At 35.4% G+C, this 21,492-nt stretch overlaps 2 protein-coding genes across 2 annotated transcripts; one reads left to right on the top strand and one right to left on the bottom strand.

Moving 5' to 3' along the window:
* Window positions 1-880: 880 nt before the first annotated feature.
* Window positions 881-3,054, top strand: LOC131662243 (transcription factor MYB80). Its single transcript, XM_058931968.1, has 3 exons — window positions 881-1,997; window positions 2,091-2,220; window positions 2,310-3,054. Exons 1-3 carry the CDS (start codon window positions 1,865-1,867, stop codon window positions 3,022-3,024), a joined length of 978 nt encoding a protein of 325 aa, XP_058787951.1. The 5' UTR covers window positions 881-1,864; the 3' UTR covers window positions 3,025-3,054.
* Window positions 3,003-20,964, bottom strand: LOC131662242 (proteasome activator subunit 4). Its single transcript, XM_058931967.1, has 35 exons — window positions 20,626-20,964; window positions 19,484-19,586; window positions 19,279-19,391; window positions 18,760-18,882; window positions 18,417-18,518; window positions 18,168-18,333; window positions 15,927-16,043; window positions 15,757-15,824; window positions 15,553-15,654; window positions 15,247-15,463; window positions 14,825-15,061; window positions 14,607-14,734; window positions 14,362-14,479; window positions 14,055-14,273; window positions 13,814-13,969; window positions 13,600-13,676; window positions 13,273-13,478; window positions 12,481-12,694; window positions 12,298-12,377; window positions 12,082-12,199; window positions 11,824-11,994; window positions 10,154-10,322; window positions 10,021-10,064; window positions 9,882-9,924; window positions 9,653-9,804; window positions 9,363-9,457; window positions 8,318-9,216; window positions 6,652-6,936; window positions 6,460-6,555; window positions 5,861-6,039; window positions 5,534-5,615; window positions 4,914-5,038; window positions 4,362-4,454; window positions 3,385-3,538; window positions 3,003-3,272 (listed from the first exon to the last, which is right to left on the bottom strand). Exons 1-35 carry the CDS (start codon window positions 20,784-20,786, stop codon window positions 3,231-3,233), a joined length of 5,454 nt encoding a protein of 1,817 aa, XP_058787950.1. The 5' UTR covers window positions 20,787-20,964; the 3' UTR covers window positions 3,003-3,230.
* Window positions 20,965-21,492: the final 528 nt, after the last annotated feature.

The following is a 21,492-nucleotide window of genomic DNA, read 5'->3' as shown; positions in this document are numbered from 1 at the left end:
ATTTGCTTTGATCTTTGTTTGTTAAAGACGGGGAAGCTAGTTTCCCACAAAAGGCGCCCCTGATCGTACCAGAACACATTCCATATACTTTGTCTTACTTATGCTTAGGTGAAAGCCATGTGTTTCTGAAGATCGTCTCAAACCTCTTATTTAAATTCTCCTTCGTTTGATTCTTTAAGTAGAATTATATCATTTGCAAAAAGTGTGCATCTCGCTGCTAACTCTTAAATATGTTTTGTGAGTACATTCAAAATTAAAGTAAAAAAGGTAAGGACTTATATAGTTTAACCTTGATGCGAACCTATTATAATGGGGAATTGCCTATTATACTACCACGTGTTTGCAAATTAGTTGATACTCATTCATACATATCTTGGATAACTCGAATATATGCAATCCTAATCCCTTTCTTCTCTTGTGATCATCATTTTTATGAACTTGTAACTCTTTAATAAAGTTATAACATACCATAGCTCAACTAACCTCCCCATTTTCAAGTAAAACTAAAATAACGTGAAATCCATAGTTACCCTAACCTTTAACAACCACAATATTGTCAATGTGTTTATGCATAAAAACAAACTTCTTTTTTATGTCAAACATTATAAACTTGTTAAATATTTATTACACAATTAGGCTTCTTTCTTTTCAAAATCGTGAGTATGTTTTTAGTCAAAACCATGTTCATTTTTATATCAACAACAATTTTTTTCTTCATCATCTAAGAGACCAACAATCGAATGATTTGTTAATATGTGATCAAATTCATAACTGTGTAGACCACACTACTTGTTAAATTTCCAAACATTTGTCATCTATACTATCGCGCAACCTAAAAGAATGTCCACATTTTCTTGATATAATCTCACCACTTTTGAACTTTTTATTTATTATTTTATACTCGCCACATCTTTCACAATTCATCACGACATAAATTTGTCTTCTATCAAAACTAAAATCAAATCACGTAATAACTACCCCCAAAACCTTATTGAATAGATTTAACACAAACTCGATCATATAACATAAATATATGTTTAGTGATAAAATATGTCTCAACATCAACTTGAGCACTATGTTCATCAACCTCTACCTCTAGTACATTAATATTTGAATCAATAACATCTGATTTGTCAGAGACTATTTTCATTTTTTAAGAAGTGAGTGTGTCCAAGTTTTGTGTCCAGCAAGACTTCCTCCTATAACCAAATGTACCATACCCTACGAACGTGTGGTGTGGGATCCACCTCACATGTTCCCTCGTGCTACTGAAATGTGAAATCCATAAAACTAAAACCGGCATTAGAAACAAAATCGACAGCTGAAAAGCAAAGTTAGATAGGATCTAACCCTTCAACTCTCCCTCTGAAGTAAGGTGAATTTGTTGTGTTAACAAAGAAGAGAAACTTACCAAACACATGCATTAAGCACACAAACTATGGTTAAGGCAGTCAACAAAGAGAGAGAGAGAGAGAGAGTGAAAGAAAAAGAAGTTGACCAAGCATCTTGTGGGTGAGCTACCTGCCTCTTTCACACGCTCAATGGCGTTGAATATTTTAATAAAATCATGCACCTTTGATGCCTTTGGGCTTTAACCATGTACACATGCAATTCTAATTGACACCTCTTATATATATAAACAATAGTAAGTTACAACCAAATAAAAAACAGAGAAGAAGGAAAAACAAAACTATAACCAACACAGAAATATTCCACGTCTTCCCTTTTTGCCTCAAAGAATTCAAAGACTGGTAGAGACAATTCGCAAGTTTGTGAAAGAAAAACAAACAATTCTTATACTTGATACTTCCCTCCATTTCTTTGGGGTAGGAGAATTAACATATTGAGAAAAAAGAATAGAGAAATGGGGCGTATTCCATGCTGTGAGAAGGACAATGTGAAGAGAGGTCAGTGGACACCTGAGGAAGATAACAAGCTCACTTCTTACATTGCTCAACACGGTACTCGTAACTGGCGCCTCATTCCTAAGAATGCTGGTTAGTCCCTTTTCTTTCTCTCTCCGTCTATATATTATTTGAAATCAATGTTAATAAAACAAACTTTAATACTTGATTTTGTGGATTTAATAGGCCTTCAGAGATGTGGAAAGAGCTGCAGGCTAAGGTGGACTAATTACCTTCGTCCTGATCTTAAACATGGGCATTTCTCGGATGCAGAAGAGCAAACCATTGTGAAGCTTCATTCTGTTTTTGGCAACAGGTAGTATAAATGTTATTATGAATTGAGATTATGTTATTTGCAAATTCTCTTTATCGGATTGTTAATGCTTCCTTTAAATGGATGTTCAGATGGTCACTGATAGCAGCCCAGCTGCCAGGACGCACTGACAATGATGTCAAAAACCATTGGAACACCAAGCTGAAAAAGAAACTGTCAGGCATGGGTATAGACCCTGTCACCCACAAGCCATTCTCTCATCTAATGGCTGAAATTGCTACAACATTGGCACCCCCACAGGCAGCTCACCTAGCTGAAGCAGCTCTTGGTTGTTTTAAAGATGAGGTGCTCCACCTACTTACCAGGAAGCCGATTAACTATCAGGGCCAACATTCTAATGCAGGACTGGCAAATAACATCACCGATTACTTCACCTGTAAGCCAGAAGAAAGGGAAGACACTGTTGAGAAGATTAAGTTTGACCTATCAAAGGCCATGCAACAAGAACATGAAATGATGCCCTCAAATAAACCATGGGACTCCACTGCAGCTACATCTTCAAGTTTTGCAATGCCATACAGTGTTTTCCCTACAATGTCTGGGTTCCAATTCAGCCCATCATGTTTTGGAAATAAAGGGGATGCATCACCGTGGAGCCAGAGTTTATGTACTGGAAGCACATGCACAGGCATAGATCATCAAAGCCAGTTCCATGAAAAACTCGAAGAGGAAAATGGGGATGATTCCGAGGCTACAAAAGAAATTAGAAATCTATCCAATATATTCAACTCAGACTGCGTCATGTGGGATTTACCAGCTGATGATTTAATTAACCCCATGGTATAAGATATATTATATTACAAAATAGAGGATGTTTAGAAGCTCAACTTGTGAGACTGCATTATGGAATAAAATTATTACAAATATGATCAATGGTACAAAAATGTAAATAAGAGCTATTTTTACAAATTACAAATACACAACAAATGATAAGTATACTTTGCCTAATCAATTTTCTCATTACGTCCTAACAATATCTTTGGATTATTAGATCAAGCAAAATATGATGATGAAGAGGATGTATCTGCCAGAATCTGTAAAAATGGGGGGAAATAAACATTAGGACACAAATACGCTAAAAAAAAGTAGTAATAATTATATTTTCTAAATCAAAACACAATATGTTTAGAATCCATAGAAAGATACCTCAAGTTGCTCTTCAGTGAATAACTCTTTCTGAACATTCCATGTATCAGCATGCGTCCGCCGGAACTCTGCAACAGCTTTTGTAACAGTTGATTTCACAGGAGATGCCTCCCCGCTAAAGCGGGCTAGTAATGTAACATGCTCAGGCAACCAACTGAAAGAAGTTATGCAGTCAGATATCAACAGAAATAAGTGTCAAGAATTAACAACAGCATAATCAAGAAAAATAAACCAGTGATTGGTGCGGTGCGCAAAGGTGTGAGTGTTGCGAATTCCAAAATGTCTTCAAATATCTCCAAAACAAGAAGAAAAAAAGGTATACTTTTGATCCTTGTAATATATAATTGAGCTCAACACACAAAACCCTATTACGAATTCCAAAATGTTTTCAAATATCTCCAAAACAAGAAGAAAAAAAAGTATATTTTTTATCCTTGTAATCTATAATTGAGCTCAACACACAAAACCCTATATATAGGAAGAGTCCAATTAGAGTAAAAAGTCATTCTTGCAAAAAGCTTATTCTACAAGTGAATGTGATTTCAAGAAAATCTTTTGGATTTCCCCCAACCAAGCTCACTGATCATTTGTCAAATTCAATTACCATCAATTAGAAAAAGAATATTCGGGTATTAGACTATACCCTTAGCAATACCACTTCAATCATTTATACTTCTAATGATATAGGAACATGACATGATTTTTTTTACTTTGATATTGTTCCTTTGATTATCATGGATGAACTTACATTTCCAAGCGATGCATGACTTGAAGATAGTGGTAGACAGTACAAACATCACAGTTAATGTAGTTATTTCATAATATGTCAACAAGAAAGCGATATACTTTATTATATTATTAACTTATTGTCTAACTTCTTTTTTACTCTCTCAAGTTGATTTTACATTAGCCATTACTAACATACCAAGTAACCAATATGTACTCGTGTTCAATGGATATTATATTGTTGGACAAACCTGGGCATATCATACGGGGCTGATAATACAGAAGCTACCAAAGCTAGTACAGCACCATGAATAGATGCTACAGATGAACCAGAGCTTGCATTTCTGCATTTGAAAATTTCCACACTTCATCAAAAACATAAAATATGCTATAGCTAAAGTTAGGAGAGATCAAACCAGCTGTTCAATTGACCAATAAAACTTATGTTTGCAAATCTCACCCTATATACTAGGCTGTCTTGCCGACATGTTACATAATATTTTTATGACACGCTGGATGTACCGTGACTTTATTTCTTGTTAATACCAAATATGAGTTAAACAATTAAGCTTACTCATCATGTAGAGAAATCAAATTTCAACTATGCCCTTTTCATAAAGGTCCAAACTCTACACATATAACTTCACAGGATCATGGAGAAGCAATAAAGATGATATTACATTCGAAGAAATTAATCAGCATTTAGGCTTTTTTGAGGTCCATTTTTTTCACAAAATAACAACTAAACGCTCCAGAAACATGATGTAATCTTTAGTGTAAAATATTACATTGAAAGAATTTACCTTGATTTTCTTCTCTTTTGTACAATATTTGCCTCAACATAAGCTCGATCACGGAAATCTTTAGCAAGATCTTCATCTCCACCTTTCATTAAGCCTGCTAAAACTGCTGCAGCATGTTCTCTTACCTAGACAAAAGATTAAGTCCTCCAGAATGAGATGATTTAAATGTGGTAATCAGAATCAAACCAGATTCTTGTCATAAAAAGAATCACATCAGATTAAATGTAAATAGAAACCATCAACAATAGATGAAATCACGGGAAAAAAACAAAGCAAATGTTAGAATATGGTTTCCCTAAAATATATGCTCATATAAATTTGTCTACACGAGGAACAACCACCAAAACCACCAAATATTTCAAGTGAACGCACTTTCTCCACATGTAAGTCAAATAAGCTCACATTTGGTGTGCGTTCTTTCCACTTTCACACCCCAGATCTTAAAAGTGAAAAGAAGATTCATGTTATTAGACAAGTATGACAATTCAGATGAAAGATTTTCAACAAGCTTAGGATTTTCTATATGGTACAGGTATCTCATCCTAAATTATCCAAACTCCGAAATATAAAAAGGGAGAAAAAAAAACATATTTTGAGTTTTTATTTTAGCGAGAGCTTACCTCAACTTGGTTGTCTACTAGTAACTTCTCAACTGTTCTCCAAATTTCTTGTTTCTTTGAACTTGATAGAATGAAAGTGTGCCTGTTAAAAAAGGAACAAATCTTTATTTTCTTCTCCTTCATAACAGGTAGTAGTTAGATAATTTTGAGAAAATGATTATAACAAAAAAATTATCTGTAAAACACTATTTGCTTATACTTCAAAACATGGACTTAAATTAGTTGACTTAAAAATAAAATATTACCACATGAAGATAGATGCATACAAGGACTCCAATTACTTAAAGTATGCTATGCCAAAGCAAACCAGACAAAAGATCATAATACCTGTACATGAAAGTACGCAGATATGTCAATGTAGCAGATCTAATTCGCCAGTTGGAATCATTAGCAGCAGAAAGAATCACAGTTATGGCCTTCTGGAGGTGAGGTTCCCAAACAATCATCCATTTTAGTAATTCAAACGCTGCCTTAGCTAATGTTGACAAATCCTTATTTGATGTGTCCTTCAAAAGAAAAGAAAATTATTCAGAAGTGTGATAACCTATATACATGAATGATAATAGAACAAAAATAATTAATATAAAAAATTTATGATTTTTGAATACTTCTCCAAAAGTCTAGGAGTGTTAAAAGAACTTTACAAGATATATCATCCTATAATTAACTCCTGGATGAGAATCAAGACTCCGAGTTTGGTGCTTACAGAAAGAAAAAAAAATCCGAGTTTGGTGTTTTTAAACTTTATGAATGGCTAATACTAAGAGAACCAAACTGGCTCTTAAAACCATTAAAATAATCAGATGTCTAAACTTGAGGGCTTGAGAGAATAAGAGAACCAAAATCATCCACAACAAATCATACAAATTTTCAAAGAAATACAATATCAAGTTCACAAAATACAGTCAAATCTATATAGCACAGACCTGCAAGGAAATCACAGGATAAAGAAGTCCGACAATCACATCGCGAAGATAAGAGGATCTCCCAGACTTCAAAGACGAGATGATGAAATAGAGTAGCTGCATTTGTTTGGAATAATAAACAATTAGTAAAATAAAAAGTAAATGATATAATAAGTAAAACCAGAACCCATAAAACTATATCCCTATTAGTACCGTTTCCATCCATTTCATATCATCTTGTGAATCACCATCTACATGACCATTTTGAGAACTTGTATCTATCGAATTCACAGCTTTATCTGATTGGGAAGCAATCTGAATGTTCACAACTGCTTCAGCTGCTCTTTCTGTAAGATACTGAACCCAGCTTTCATCTTTTATCAAATTATTATCAACATCGTTGGTTCTCTTATCATCCAAATTATCATGATCACTTGAATGATATAGCCGAATGTTAGAGCACAATACAGAAAGGGTAACCCCTAGAGCCTCCCTTACCTGTTGTATAGGCAAATTAAAATAGGTCAAAACCATAAACCATTAAGAAAATGAATGCCCACTTATATATTCATGTTGTGTAACATGGAGGGGGACATCAGCTTCAATGCAAATCCACTTATTTCAAACACTTTCTCAAACACACACACAAACAAAAGAGAGACAGGGGGGGTCTTTTATGTTCAAATGCTATGGGGGCATTTGTTTCAAGAGTTAAAAAATGATTCTCCAGAATAAGGCCCAGGATTATAAATATGGAAGTTTAATTCCTCGATATTTTTTAAAAAAATGTTTTCATATAATTTGATATTCCTAGGAAAACTGGTAGTTATACTTTTTTCAAAAAAAAAAAAAAAAAGTAGAACTCTGTGGTAGTCCATATTACCCTGCCCTTTCTCGCATGGGAATAAAATCATGGAGGTTATTTCATTCCTATGAACCTTTATGCCCAGGAATAATTTTTTCTCAACCTTAAAAAAAACATGAATTATAACCATTTCCTAGACGAGTGTTCCCGGGAATATGATTTTTATACTTGATACAAACACCCCTAAGCGACCATGCATTAGTTAATAAATTTCCTCATTGTTTTAACATATTTTTTAAGAGAGGTTATTTTTCTCCTTACAACTTCTAGACTCGTTTTAAGTTTAAAATCATGTGTATAATTTTGTTCTGATAATTAACACTAACCCCGTATACTTAGTTCTATAAAGAGATAAACCAGATCACAGTTTTACATACAATAGTTATATTCTCCAAGATACTTTCTTGTAAATGCCTATATAATCAACCAAATCAAGTGATAGAATACGCCTTAAAGAAACCAGCTCGAATATTCCTTCATAATCCCATGTCCTAGAACAAATGCTAGCAAGAGATCCATATTAAGAATGTAAACATTCAACTAATTGCACATAAAAAAAATTTAAAAAGCAAAATATTTACCAAAAGACACTAATCCAAAGCAGAAGATGTACAAACCAAATTAATATCTTGAATCTGGACACATTAGCATATCAAATCTCAACAACTGAAGAAACCTATTATTCAGTTGAAATGTAATCCTTCTGATTATATGCAACAAATTTAGTTAGTCTTGAGGCTAACTTTTTACTCGTATTTGACACGGACGGCATTAGTAACAGCAGTAAAAAAGACTGAATTTCCTAAAACAGTATACATTAAAATGTGACTGTATTTTCTAGATATGCATAAGGCTTGGTTGTTGTTGCATGCATATTTAAAGTCATTAGGAATTTGAACTATAATCAAATTGGCGGGAACCAGCCAGGGAGGGTGGAAAGTAATAGATAAAGGATCACAACAGGAGAGTTTAAATATGATTCATTAAATAAATAGGATAAGAGGGAATGCTTACTTGGGCTGAGGAGTGGCACATGTTACCAAGAACTTCTTTCAGAAGTGTATTGTGGAGCTGGATTTCAGCTACTGGCATTTTCTGTGGGGATATTTCTATAAGTGCAGCAGCCAGAAAAGCATATCGCTTGGATGTTACAGTCGTAGCTACTGTTGGAGGTAAAGGTGCCATCAAGGAATCCAGAATTTTTTGTCTCAAAAGAGGAACTCTTGTTCCATACTTTCCTTTACCAGTAACTGCATATCTTATGCAAGAGGACCACTCAGGAATTGATTCAACAGATGGTGCTAAAATTATATTCTTCAACTGTGGCATCAGCCAGCTTTCCCATGCTCCTGATAGACCATCAATATCAGAATGTAACACACCTGCCAATGCTTCAGCAGCTACACATTGTTTAGACCTCTCCTTTGCAATTGTAAACTCATCTACTGCACCTTTAAGTGCCAACACTACAGGCATGCCACATTCTTGTACTAGCCGCTTGAAAATACGAGCAAAACTTGAGTAGAATGTATCACTTCCTAAAAAGGAGATCCAACTGGGAGTACGTGGCCATGAAGCCGAAAATTCAAAATAAAAACGGGTTATGGATTTGTCTGCTAAGCTTTGAATACTGGAATCTCCCTGATTTCCTCTTGAAGCAGATTCGTTATCAGTTATTATATGAACATGAGAAAGACTGGTGAGTGTATCATTGAAGAAACCATCTTCTTGAAACGTTTGGGTTAAAGCTCCTTCAAGAGATGACTTGGCATGGCCTTTCAAATCCTTGAGTACGTCAGATTTCTCACCTGGAGACAACTTATAAGGTGATTCCTTTAATAATGTATTCAGAGCTGAAATAGCAAGTATCCTTGTCTGAGGAAGTTGACTTTTCAGATTCTTCAAGAAGTGACCTAAATAAGAAACAGCATGAATATAGCATAAAGACAATGCATAAAACAAGGTGCAGAAATACTGACTTTGAATATGCAAAAGGCAATCCAAAAAAAAAATAAAATAGACAACAAAAGATCCAGAAAAAACAAGAAGCTAGACAAACCAGCAGCTTCACTCAGGATTTTAGATGATGAATTTGGATGGCTACGAGACGCCAAAGCCAGCAGGAGAAGAACTCTGTTAGCCATCAAATTATACCTGAAAAAATCAAGGCTAACAGGTCAGCATTTTAAATATGCAAGAATCTCAAGAAAAAGCTTATAAACTAGTTAATGAATTGTGAAGCAGCATGTAAATGAAAAGAAAGCAGCAGAGACACAGAACACAAATATACAGAAGAACAACTCATTAATCATGAGTCACAATTTTCAAACTAAATGAAGAAACATTTACCGCCAATGCAAGCCAGTAGAATCAAAACTCATAGAACCAATCTGAGAAACCAAATCAGAAAAACCCAGTCCACCAGTATGCTTGCCTGTGTCTGATATCCTGAAAAAGCTTCTAGATACTCCAGAAAATTGGATGTTGTACTTCACAAAAAGCTGTTGGAAGTAAGGAACAGTTTAAACAAAAAAAAGCACAAAAAGAAATTACAATAATCTGGTTTAGGGAAGCTTACCTCATTAATTGCTTTTTGAGATTTCAAGGATTCGTGATGAGAACTTCAAGGATTAAAGAGGGAAAGTATTATTCTCTCTAATGTTACACAAGGTACAGTGATTTCTATCTAAAAGGAGGAACAGAGAAAATGGAATTACCTAGAAAGAATTGACAAGATAAATGAAGAGAAGGACTTTTGATCCTAGAATAAAACCAAAGAAAGTGTGTAAGAGAAATAAAAATATTAGCTATCTATAAAAGAATTTTAAGAACCTAATCCTTGATAATCACCGTAGTCAAATGCTTGAGAACTGTCTGTGAGGCAAGAACTGAACAAGATCCCAAGACTGAATACTCCTTGGCATTGGGGTCCTGCAAGTTAGGAGTAAGAGTGATGACACATTTTGAAATCATAGATGGCCATCTCTTGATCAGCTTCACTAGAGATTTCCCTGCAAGCCTGGATCATAAAAGAATCTTAATCAGGCATAAAACAGGTATTCAATAAAGCATGTTAAACTATTGGATGAGATATCAGCTGGCATCCAAAAGGAAGGAGAATCAAGATAAATAGTTATAGACCAATTAAAAGTAATTACATGTAACTTCTATAACAGATGAAACCTCAAAGAATGAAGTAAACATAGTTTGAACTTTACATTGATACATGCTACATGCAGTGTTATCAAATAGCGGCACCATGGCCGCTATGAAGGATATACATGACGGTTTTTGGGTCCGCCGATATTGCGAGTTTTCCGCCATAACCCCCTATAACAGCTCCGCAAAGCGGCTGTAGGCGGGATTTTGACTCTCCGCCGGACCGCCAGTGACAATATTGGATACATGATGTCACTGCACATATTTTTGACGCAATAATATATGCCATTACTTTCTCTCTCTTGTTGGAAGAAAATAAGTTTCTCTTGAATGTGGAATGTGTGGGTTGGGCGTAACTCATCCCTACAAAATCGGCTTGTACGGTGAGGATAGTCCCCACTTATAAACACAACTCAGATCTCTAAGCAATATGGAACTAAATCCACCCCTTCAAACCCAACACAATGAAGGTGTTGGATGATGCAATGAAGCCAAATGTCGCAATTTAGGCAAGTAGGGGCCAAAGCGTGAACGATGTGAGAAGCCCAACAACATATCTAGGATAGACTCTGATACCATCTTGGAATGTGTGGGTTGGACCTAAAACATTCTTACAAAACCGATTGTGAGGTGAAGATTGACCGCAGTTATAAACACAACGCAAAATCCACCCCTTCAAACCCAACACAATGAAGGTGTTGAAGGCTGCAAGCCAAATGCCGCAATTTAGGTGACAAGGGGCAGACCGTAATGAAGGCGGAAATTCCGAAAGTTTCATTGGAGAAGAAAATAAACAAGAGCAAGAATACATGATACGACCACCAGTCACAGTATAGATGATTCTGACTGGTGGTTTCCAACTTCCAAGATAAATTGCTTTCATTTTACTAAAAACATTGTATTTGACTTAACAGGCAATGTAAGCAGATCAACCTAAATATAAATATATGAAGCATCTAATCTTGGATTGAAACATGAGGAAGGAAACATGCCACAACTTGATTCTTAAGCCCTTTAACAATTACGGACAATACTTTTATGCCCTTTTTTCTTTTCCTTAAAAACAATGGCAAATTTATTGTACACGCAATAGAAATCAAATCAATGCCATGTTAGACCATTGGAGGTGTAAAACTCTCTAAATTTAATGGCAAAGCCTTTGAACTGATTTCATTGTGCTATTTTTTGCGTGGCATAATAGTTCTGGATTCTTTGTTTATTCATTAAAAAATGCTAAATTATATTGCTGAGGGGAAACATTAACAATAAATGGAACATAGAAAACAATAGCTAACATATAAAAAATCAAAATAATATAAACATCAGAATTTCAGTTAGCTATAGATTTCTTAATCACTTACAGGCGAACGGTTTCATAGCTATGCAAACAAAGACTCAACAAATCGTCCATCAATATAGTAACGTGTTCAGATGGGAAGTAATTCCCACTTGTCCGGTAAAGATGATAGGATGCTTGTGAAGACCTCCAGGTATTGTGCATGAATGCCTTGTCAATAAGAGACCACCTAGGTCTGAAATGACGACAAACTCAGTCTAACCAAAAAGCTCTTTCCAAACAGATATCATGTTTGAGAAAAATGTAGTCAAAGTAACAGTACCTCTTCTTTCCTTTAGAATGGGATGACACAATAAAATTAATTGGAGGTTCTATTATGGCAGCAGATTCCAACTTCCAAGCCTGTCTGTGACTAGACCACTCGTCATATTCCAAACTTCCTGTGTACCAAAAGGAAACAGAACTAGTTAGCTTATGCATATACAAGCACAATTTGGAATAAAATGCAAAAACCTTATGTGGAAGGAGAATTCAATACCATAATTTCCCAAAGCGTCAATAATTCGAATGATGAGTATCAACAGGATGCTGTCATCAGATTTATTCTCGAGGACATATCTGTTAATAAATAAATATCAATGGCTTTGCGGGATTTATAGAAAACCACAAGCACATTAGTGGAAGGAATGATGTATAAAGTAACAGTAAATATGACCCTTACTTGCAGGCTGCATGTATAATCTCAGTAGCTTTTTCTCTCAGAGCAGTAGTTCCAACAGTACAGCCTGTTGCCCCAGCAATTAGAAATGTATGGTTTGGATCTTCAACCATTCCATTCCTAGAACCAGGGACAAAATCAGGCAAGCAAGAAAAAAGTCCTTGCAATGATGATTCAATACGTAAAAGAGTCACTTTCAAGTGCTCTTTCTCATCTCCTGCATGGATAATTACACTCAATAAAACAGCTAGAAAATCATACATGAACGGAAAACATACCGAACAACATTGATGATTACAAGATATGTCTTATAAACATATGTTCAGGCTATATCTCATCTGATGTGAGCCTTCTAACAGAAGTAAATAAAGTATAGTAAAGTCATGAGCTAATTAGCAACATATAATAATCAAGTGCTCTATGTGGATGCTGGAGATAATTGGCTTGGTTCAATAGTATGTTTTGAAATTTTAACGACTTTGTGTTGGTTTGAAATCAGCATTTAATATCTATGCTCTGCATTTCTTTATAGATGGTTGTTTCAAGGTTTATCTGCATTTGCAATTATTTTCTTCTTTTGGGCATATTAATTTATTTTTTGTTTTATAAAAAAAAAGGAGGAAAATTACAAGAAAACAGAATAGTCAGTGTCAACATACTGAACATAAATGGTTTCAAGAAATATTCATAATTAATACTAGTCTTCTTAGTCAAAAAGGAACTTAAATAAGAAATCTTGCTAATGACTGCATGATAACTAATTAACTTCTTGAGAAAAATGCTTATTTTTTATACCTTGATCAGCATGAATTTTAGTTTGGCATATTTTCAACAGATCATCCAAAGCAGACTTAAAGTGAATATCTAAAAGCTCGTTTGCAAAATGAATTTCTTCATCACAAGGAATATGCCACTTTGGAATCAACCTTTCATCAGTGGAAAAATCTTTTGTGCTAATCCACTCTTCAAGAGCAACAGCATCAGGGTGACTAAGAACACACCTAGAAAACCAAAAAAAAAAAAAAGGGCTAAAGTTACACAAGATACACAACCATAGAATCAGGAAAAAAATACTACTAAAACATAGTGAATGAAATGCAACGCAACCCTTATCATACATACTTATATTGGTCTATTGGATAATAGTGAATCTGACTTCCAAGAAGGGACCGAAGAAGATGATCAGCAGCCCCATTAACCTGTCAATGAAAGTAGCAATGAAATATAGATATGGAACCAATGGACTACTTTCTACTCAGCACCAAATTCATTCTTATAAGAGAATATAATCAGCTTATTTAAAAAAACAGATCAAGTGCACTGCTAAGAATAAGACCTTCCAAGATGGTGAGTCAAAAGCCAAAAAGATAGCTTCTTTTAATTGATCCTTGTAGCGGAGGAGTGCTGGACCTCCATATGTGATGCCAACTGATAATACCTTTAGTTGATAGTCGATTGCAGCCTCAAGAGCAGGTGAAATTGTGGACCTAACCTGAAGTAAAGAAGTCTCAATTTTCCAGAGAATCCAGAGGCAATATCGCAATCAAAGATTATCACAACTGACCAAAATCAGGTACCTTGGCTGAAGCAGAAGTATCAAAAGTCCCAGCTCCTCCAAATCCAGTGCCCGGTGTTCCTTTCAAAGAGGATATCACAGACACTAATATTGGCTCAACAAGTTGACTGACTCCTTCTTCCGGGTTGGAGTGAACACACGCACAACAGAGCAGACCAACCTCTGCAATAGCACCAGGAAGAATATTTGTCCTCACAAACTTGGAAATTTTCTTCAAGGCCTGTTTGATATATCAGTGAAGTGTAAGACAGTATATTAGCTCAGAAAGAGTAGTCAGTATCAGGTATTTTTAAATTATAAAGTAATACCTGATTATATAGTGATTTTGAAAGCCTCCCAAGAAGAATTTCAAGAACACAGAAGTAGTATGGACCATCATCAACTAGGAAAGTTCCTGACGAAGCTGATGAGTGAAGACCTTCATTTCTATTATACCAAAAACCAGTGATCCAATTATTAAGCATAATAACAAACATACAAAATATCCACCTAAACAACATCTTTGTCAAATAAGTTAACATGCAAGAGAGGGGTCTTTGACACCATTACTTACAAAACACTGCTGGGTTCTAGGTGTAGAAGTAAGGAAAACAGACGGCATAAGAACTCATCCAACCATTCAGAAAAACGGATCATTGGCATAAAGGATAAGTCATCAATTTTATCATCCAATAAAGCCAACTGCATTTACACAGTGAAGAGGTCAAGCACTTACTACAGTAGTACTAGCAAGAAGCTGTTTATTCAATATATCAAAATCTTTAAGCTCACATTTGAAAATATGGAACCAATTAATTGCATGGTAGCTAAAGTTTTTGGAGGGTCGTTAGCATCCATGCCAAGTAATGCATTGGATAATGAAACCCCAATAAGATCGATGAAGGTTTCATCGCCACCACCAAGATCCACTTTTTTCATGGAAGAAGCTGATACAGATGTATAAAATAGTGAACGCCCAACAAATGCCACTGACATAACTGCAATTTTCAACTGATGGGTGGCAGTCATCTGGCTAGGAAAAATGAATGTGGTCAGAAAATCAAACTAATAAATTATAGTATACTGTTTAAAGAGTACAAAGAATATCACATCCCTGAATGAACATGTTACCAAGAAAATATTATGCTCTACACATAAAATTGACCACATAATTTCTGAAATTCTACCAAGAAAATAATTTAAACACAACTAACCGTCTCAAGGGCCATTTGAAACCGAGATGCCACAAATGGAAGGACCAATGAGGGTTCCACATAAGAAAGTATAGAAGTTGCTGCAGCAACTGTCTCGGAAAGGTGCTCATTCTTGCTGTATTGTCCCCGATCGATTAACTTAAGCATTGTGTTCACAAAGAAGACCCTCTCTGATTCTCCAAGATGCTGTTCAGTAGGTCTACAATTATTTATGCCCCTGTAAAACAGACCTTTTCAGTTTCATAAAACAGAAACATGAAAAAGAAAAAAAAAACAGAAAAATGGAAGATGATAATTAATTCGTACAACTGCTCATTCTGTAAACGCTTCTGAAATTGAATCACCAAATGATACAAAAACCTCTCCAGTGAGTAAGTCCAACGACCACCATTTGAGGGGTGATAATATCTAAGATAGAAAAAAGTCAGTAACAAAAAGGAAATCATTGAAGTGAAGAGAAGGCGAGCTTAATCAAGCTAAATACAGCAAGTGATGTGTAAGTAAACTAACTGTTCCAAAATGTTGACCAATTTCTCAAAGTGCTGTTTTGCGGAACTACCAGGTTTTAGCAAATATACCTGCAGTTGCAATTACAAAAGATCAACATCAAGAGTAAGAAACCAGCAACATGACTCCAATGTTAGAATCCCACAGATGTAAGCAACAACATATTTTCTTACAATTGACTTGGAGATAGCCTTTGCAGGGGTGGAAGTTCTATTGGAAAACAAGAACCTTGTGTTTCTTGGGACATCCAGCGAAAAGGGATATGATCCACTTCCATTTGCAACAGGAACCTGTGATTCATGAGTGCAAGCATGAAATGTAAGTAAATCAATATGATTAACCAAAGGAGAAAGTAATAAAATTTATACAAAACATAGCTGGACCTGGACAACATGGTGTATCTATAGATCAACTAATCAGAATAGTTTAGCAAAAGGATGCATTTTTTATTCCAAACAATAATTTAAAAATGCAATAGCTAGCATGCTAATGACTTTACAGCCAAAGCTCTACAATTCATGCCGCTAAGATTTGTAGCTTGGAGTGGTGATAAAACGTAAGTAGGATAGTTTTTCATGTAGATGACTGGGAAACAAACAACTGATAAAGTTGTGGTCAAGATTAGCATTTGCTGGAGGTGTGTTTAGAAATGGAACGGAATTCCTAATTATGCATCTAAAGGGTCTGTCGTTCATTGCTTGTGTATATGAGAAATGATAGGGAAAAATGTAAACTCCGATATAAAAAAGGGTCGTGCTGGTTGAGATAGAATAATATCTGCTACCGTACAACAGTGTTAGTTTCTCCGCTTAAGGCAGGAGCATTGGTACAGTGAGGCTTCCTGTTAAGAGCCTCACAACGGAAAGGATATAGCCTGAAAATATGTGTATAAAATGTTCATAGTTGGGACAAATTTTTACCTTACGAGTTACGAGCCGGTTTTGTAAGATAGAGTTAGGTCCTAATTCTAATTTTAAGATGGTATCTAGAGCCTATTCCGATCCTCTTGGAACTCTCGCCACTTTCTACTGTCGAGTTCCCAAAAGGTTGGAAATATAATAATAGTTTCCTCTTTTCTTTTTCGGCAATTTTCTGCTGTAACCCACAGCTTCCGCCATCGTTGCAGCCTTTCTTTTGGTCACTGCTTGGTCGGTCCAACTAGTCCCAGCCTCGTGGTTCCAAATTTGCCATCAATTTCCAGTTTTGCTCCAGGGAAATTCGTGTTTCAGATCTAACAGCCCTTACTTTATGTTTTGGCCCAATTTTGCGTGTTGAGTCATAGGTTTCTGGTATCCTATTTGTATTCTTTTGTGTTGCTTCGGATTCTTACCAAAAAGAGGAAATTATTATTATATTCTCAACCTTTTGGGAACTCAAAAGTAGAATAGTGGCGAGAGAGAGTATTCAAAGAGGATCGAAATAGGATCTAGATACCATATTAGAAATTTATAGAGATATAGCCTATCCAAAATTTGTTGTTGGGCTTCCCACAACAACAAAATAAAAAACGTATATTATATAAGGATGAGTTAGGCCCAATATAGAAATCTAATATGATATTAGAGCTTATCCAAGATTCATTGGGCCATCTGCTATCAGGTTTCCTCTATCGGGCCACCTGCTACCAGGTTTCCTCTATCGGGCCACCTGCTATCAGGTTTCCTCTATCGGGCCACCTATTATTAGGTTTCCTCTGTCGGGCCACCCACCTTTATATCCATGCACAAAGCTCAATAGTGTTTGGCGTGAGGGGGTATGTTAAGAGTCCCACATCAGAAATGATAGGGCCTGAAAATAAGCTTATAAGTGGAGGCAATCCTCACCTTACGAGCCGGTTTGGGTAAGGTTGAATTAGGCCCAAACCCAAATTTTAAGACTTCCCACAAGTTGAAAATATTCCTATTGCAGAGACGGTGTTTATTTGCTTGTATTAAGATAGGTTTTTAAAACATGAACAAAACAATGCAGCAATTAGCCAGAAACTGTCATGATACAACCTCAATTGATTGGCAGCCGGTACATCAAGTGTATTTATCAAAAGACAAAAGAAATATGGTATAACTATGTGATCAATTTTGTGAAAACACCTAACATTCATCATTATTCATTACCCTCTAAGAAAAACATCGTTCTTTTGATATTCGCTACTAAGCGCATGTATACAATTAATTGTGTTTGTCTACACAAGTGTTAAAACACCAAAAGTTCTTTTGATATTCGCTACTAAGCACTTGTAAATAATTAATTGTGTTTCACTAGACAAGTGTTAAAATACCAAAAGCCGAAATCTCAGTTGCAAACAAACAAGTCCGTAAACATTTAAAAAGGGAGAAAATGTAACACAATAAATTATTTTCAATCAATCTATAAATCCAAATGTGAACAAGCATTACTAGAAAAATTGATATGCTCACCTCAAACATATTTAAGTATTTGGCGAAAAGCAAAGGCAAGAGTCCCTCCCAATCAACATTGTGATAATTTTTTACAACACGGGCTATGACATCCGCCCACTGACTGTTCCAGAATTGGCAATTTGGTATAGACTCCCACAAGTCCAGACACTCGGTAATCCAATCACTGTCAATTCAATTGTAAAACTTCATTGCACAGGAAGTCAAATTAGATATCACAAAATATCCTAACAAATTAATGTTTCTTACTGTGTAAAAAAGGCCTGATTGTCCAGATTTGTTGGGAGAAACAGTCTAGCAAACCCAGATCCTTCGAAGGATGAATTATGCCATGGGTTTTGCAATAAAGATCTACAAATCATCCATAGATCCAATTAAAAGTAAGTCATAAGAAAATATATATAAATAAAAAACGAAACTCAAAAAATGTAAAACCCCTAATACAGGTCCACCATTATTCCATTAAATGGAAACATAGACAACTCACTTTCATTAATTTCAGTGTCAATGAAAAGTGCAAAATAAACAGAGGCATAAGAAGAAAAACTTGTAATGATTCAACATTACGCAGAAACAATGACAGAGTACTCACTTAAACTCAGACCATATCTCAAAGGCAGAACCTGATGGGAAGAATCTTCGGCAGGACTGAACAAGTGAAGTTATAGTTTCAAAATGCCGTTGTCTTACTCTCCAACCTTCTGGGCCTGTACTTCTGCAACAATAATATAATTCATAATCACCGGCCTAAAATTATTGAACAGAATATCAAGCAAAGAATTAAATTGTTCAATATATATTCAACTATGTATTTTGCTTTAGCAGCAGACTACTAGAGTTCACAAGTAAATGAAGAAAAGTTTAAGAAAATAACATGAAAATCAAATAAAAGCTTAAGTTTATAACTAAGGATAAACTATTGTGTTTATTTCTACTTCAAGTTTTAAAGCATCAACATTTATTTTCTCTTCTTTTTTTCCTTTGTTTTCAGTGACAGCTAAGAAATCAAAGATGCCAGAGCTAGGTATTGGAAACTATGAACAACATATAATAACTATGAAGTTTAAACCAATTAAGGCTGCAGCATCGACAGTATCAGTGTAAACCTTACCTAGTAAAATGTGTGCTAACCAGTGTATCATACAGAGGCCTCCATTCAATAGTCAGTGTAATCTTTTTCCTATACTTGTTGAGTAGTCTGACTAATAAATTTCCCCACCTAACCTAATAAACAAAAAATGACACATTCATTTAAGAACATGAAAAGCCGCGAAAGCAAGAAAACTCCATATCTCATTCAAGAAAAAATGTAGCACCTGGGCGTAAAGCTTATTACGAGACATGTGAAATAGTTCAAGGCCGATCTGAATAAGGGTGCGGACATCCTCCAAAGACACAACACTTTTGGCCTTTATGAAACTGCACAACACATAAAAGTCAGATTTTGTTTCATTAACCACATTTGCGAGTGGATGTTACTGATAATGCAATAAAGTGCAAGTGGATACTACTGATAATGCAATAAAGTGCAAGTGGATACTACTGATAAGAATCTCACACTGAGTAACAAACAAAGAATATAGTGATAACATACAGAACTACAAAAACAATGAAACAAATGTAATTTCTAATACATAATATATGATATGATGTTACAGACACAGCTAAATTACCATGACAACACTCTCAAACATTCTGTGTTAGGATTTTCTTATTTAAAGAAAATAATCGATTTTCTTTGACAGTACCCGAGGGAAGTCTTTAACAGGTACCCGAGTGGAGTCTTTACAGAAAAAACCATGAAGCATTGACACACACAGAAACCATACACGACACTGACACACACACACACACGCCATACACGACACTGACACATACACATACTCACTGTTAATAATTATAGATGGAAGTGATTGACTATAAACATAGGTGTGTTAGCGTCGGCGTCAGGCCGAGCATTGTCATATAAAGTGTAAGTGCTACATATATGAAAGCCATAATTGTTCTCATAATTAAGCTGAACCAGAGATGTAATGCCAAAAAAACAACATCAATTCATCAGTATCCTGAACTATTTTGACAATCAGGTAATCAGCATAATTGCAACTTGCTGACAAAACAGTGAAAAGTGACACTAAAAGGCATAAAACCATGAAGTCAAGTCAATATCGTTTCAATAACTTCCATCTTCAATACTTCACCAAACCTTCGAGTTCGATCACAACAACAATAACAAAAAACTCATCTAAACACAAAATCTTCAAGCAGTAACCTCTAAAACAGCACTTCCACAAAAATTTCTTTAAAATGAGCAGATAACAAATCAATTGAAATTGAAGATAACGAAAATCAAAACACCGTAATATCAAAATAACAAAAACGAAATTGAAGTTAGCGAAAATCAATTAAGAGAGAGAAAACTGAAATTGAAAAACCAAGAGTTGAAAATGGAACTGACAGGTCAAGGACGGAGATGTATTTGATAGTAGAATAAACGGATTCGGGATCGTCACGGTTGAAAGACGAGTTGACGGTGGCGATGATGCGGGCGAAGGAGTCTTTCTCGGCGGCGGTCTGAGCCGCCACAGGTGGCGGCAACCATGCATTGTAGAGATGCATATTTTGTGTTTGAAGAATTAGCAGAGAGAGGTTTTTGGTTTTGGTAGTTATTTGTTGTGGAGAACTGTGAATGTGAATATATAAAGAGAGAGAGTTTAGGTGAGGATTGAAGATTTAGAAGTGCTTTGTGAACAAGAAAGGTAAATTGAGTCGGAGAGAGAAGAGAGAGTGTGAAACTGAAAAATATTATTTATTTATTTATTTATTTATTGTTGTAGTTGTTGTTTATTTATTACTACTACAGTGGTAGTATTGGTGGAAAAGAAGACTTGGGTGTTTGCATTACGATTGACTTTTACTCAGTGATGAATGAGACCGCCATTAGATTCATTCACGGTGGTAATTGCTTCGAAGCAAATTAGTTTGACACTATTTTCATTAGCAAGGTGAAGTAAAATCAAACGGCGTGGATCTCATCTTGTTCATTTTAGGCAAAATACCCTTTTTGGTCCCTTAATTATACCCCAAGGTCCATTCTAGTCCCTTATCTCTAAAAAGTGTCAAAGTGATCCTTTAATTGTCCAAAAAGGACCACGTTTGTCCTTTCTGTCCAAATGGCACAAACGGACGTTAGGTCTGTATACGTGGCAGGTGACGTGGAATGATATAAACGTTCTCTTCTTCATCGTTCTTCAACGTTCTCTTCTTCATCGTTTCCAGAATTTCTTCCCCAAATTCTAGGGTTCATCGTTTGCCTCCTTTCCCC

The sequence above is a fragment of the Vicia villosa genome, linkage group LG3, assembly GCF_029867415.1.
Source record: "Vicia villosa cultivar HV-30 ecotype Madison, WI linkage group LG3, Vvil1.0, whole genome shotgun sequence".
Taxonomy (NCBI): domain Eukaryota; kingdom Viridiplantae; phylum Streptophyta; class Magnoliopsida; order Fabales; family Fabaceae; genus Vicia; species Vicia villosa.
Note: the sequence above shows the minus strand (reverse complement) of the source record. Positions and strands in the feature narration are given on the sequence as shown.

What these genes read in the sequence shown, in the direction of transcription:
- LOC131662242 (XM_058931967.1), bottom strand. Translation starts at nt 20,786, where the DNA reads ATGCATCTCTACAATGCATGGTTGCCGCCACCTGTGGCGGCTCAGACC. An exon ending in CAAAATCACTATATAATCAG is followed by an intron (nt 14,274 to 14,361) that starts GTATTACTTTAT and finishes TATATCAAACAG; the next exon opens with GCCTTGAAGAAAATTTCCAA. An exon ending in CTCAAAAAGCAATTAATGAG is followed by an intron (nt 9,805 to 9,881) that starts GTAAGCTTCCCT and finishes TACTTCCAACAG; the next exon opens with CTTTTTGTGAAGTACAACAT.
- LOC131662243 (XM_058931968.1), top strand. Translation starts at nt 1,865, where the DNA reads ATGGGGCGTATTCCATGCTGTGAGAAGGACAATGTGAAGAGAGGTCAG. An exon ending in CCTCATTCCTAAGAATGCTG is followed by an intron (nt 1,998 to 2,090) that starts GTTAGTCCCTTT and finishes TGGATTTAATAG; the next exon opens with GCCTTCAGAGATGTGGAAAG. An exon ending in CATTCTGTTTTTGGCAACAG is followed by an intron (nt 2,221 to 2,309) that starts GTAGTATAAATG and finishes ATGGATGTTCAG; the next exon opens with ATGGTCACTGATAGCAGCCC.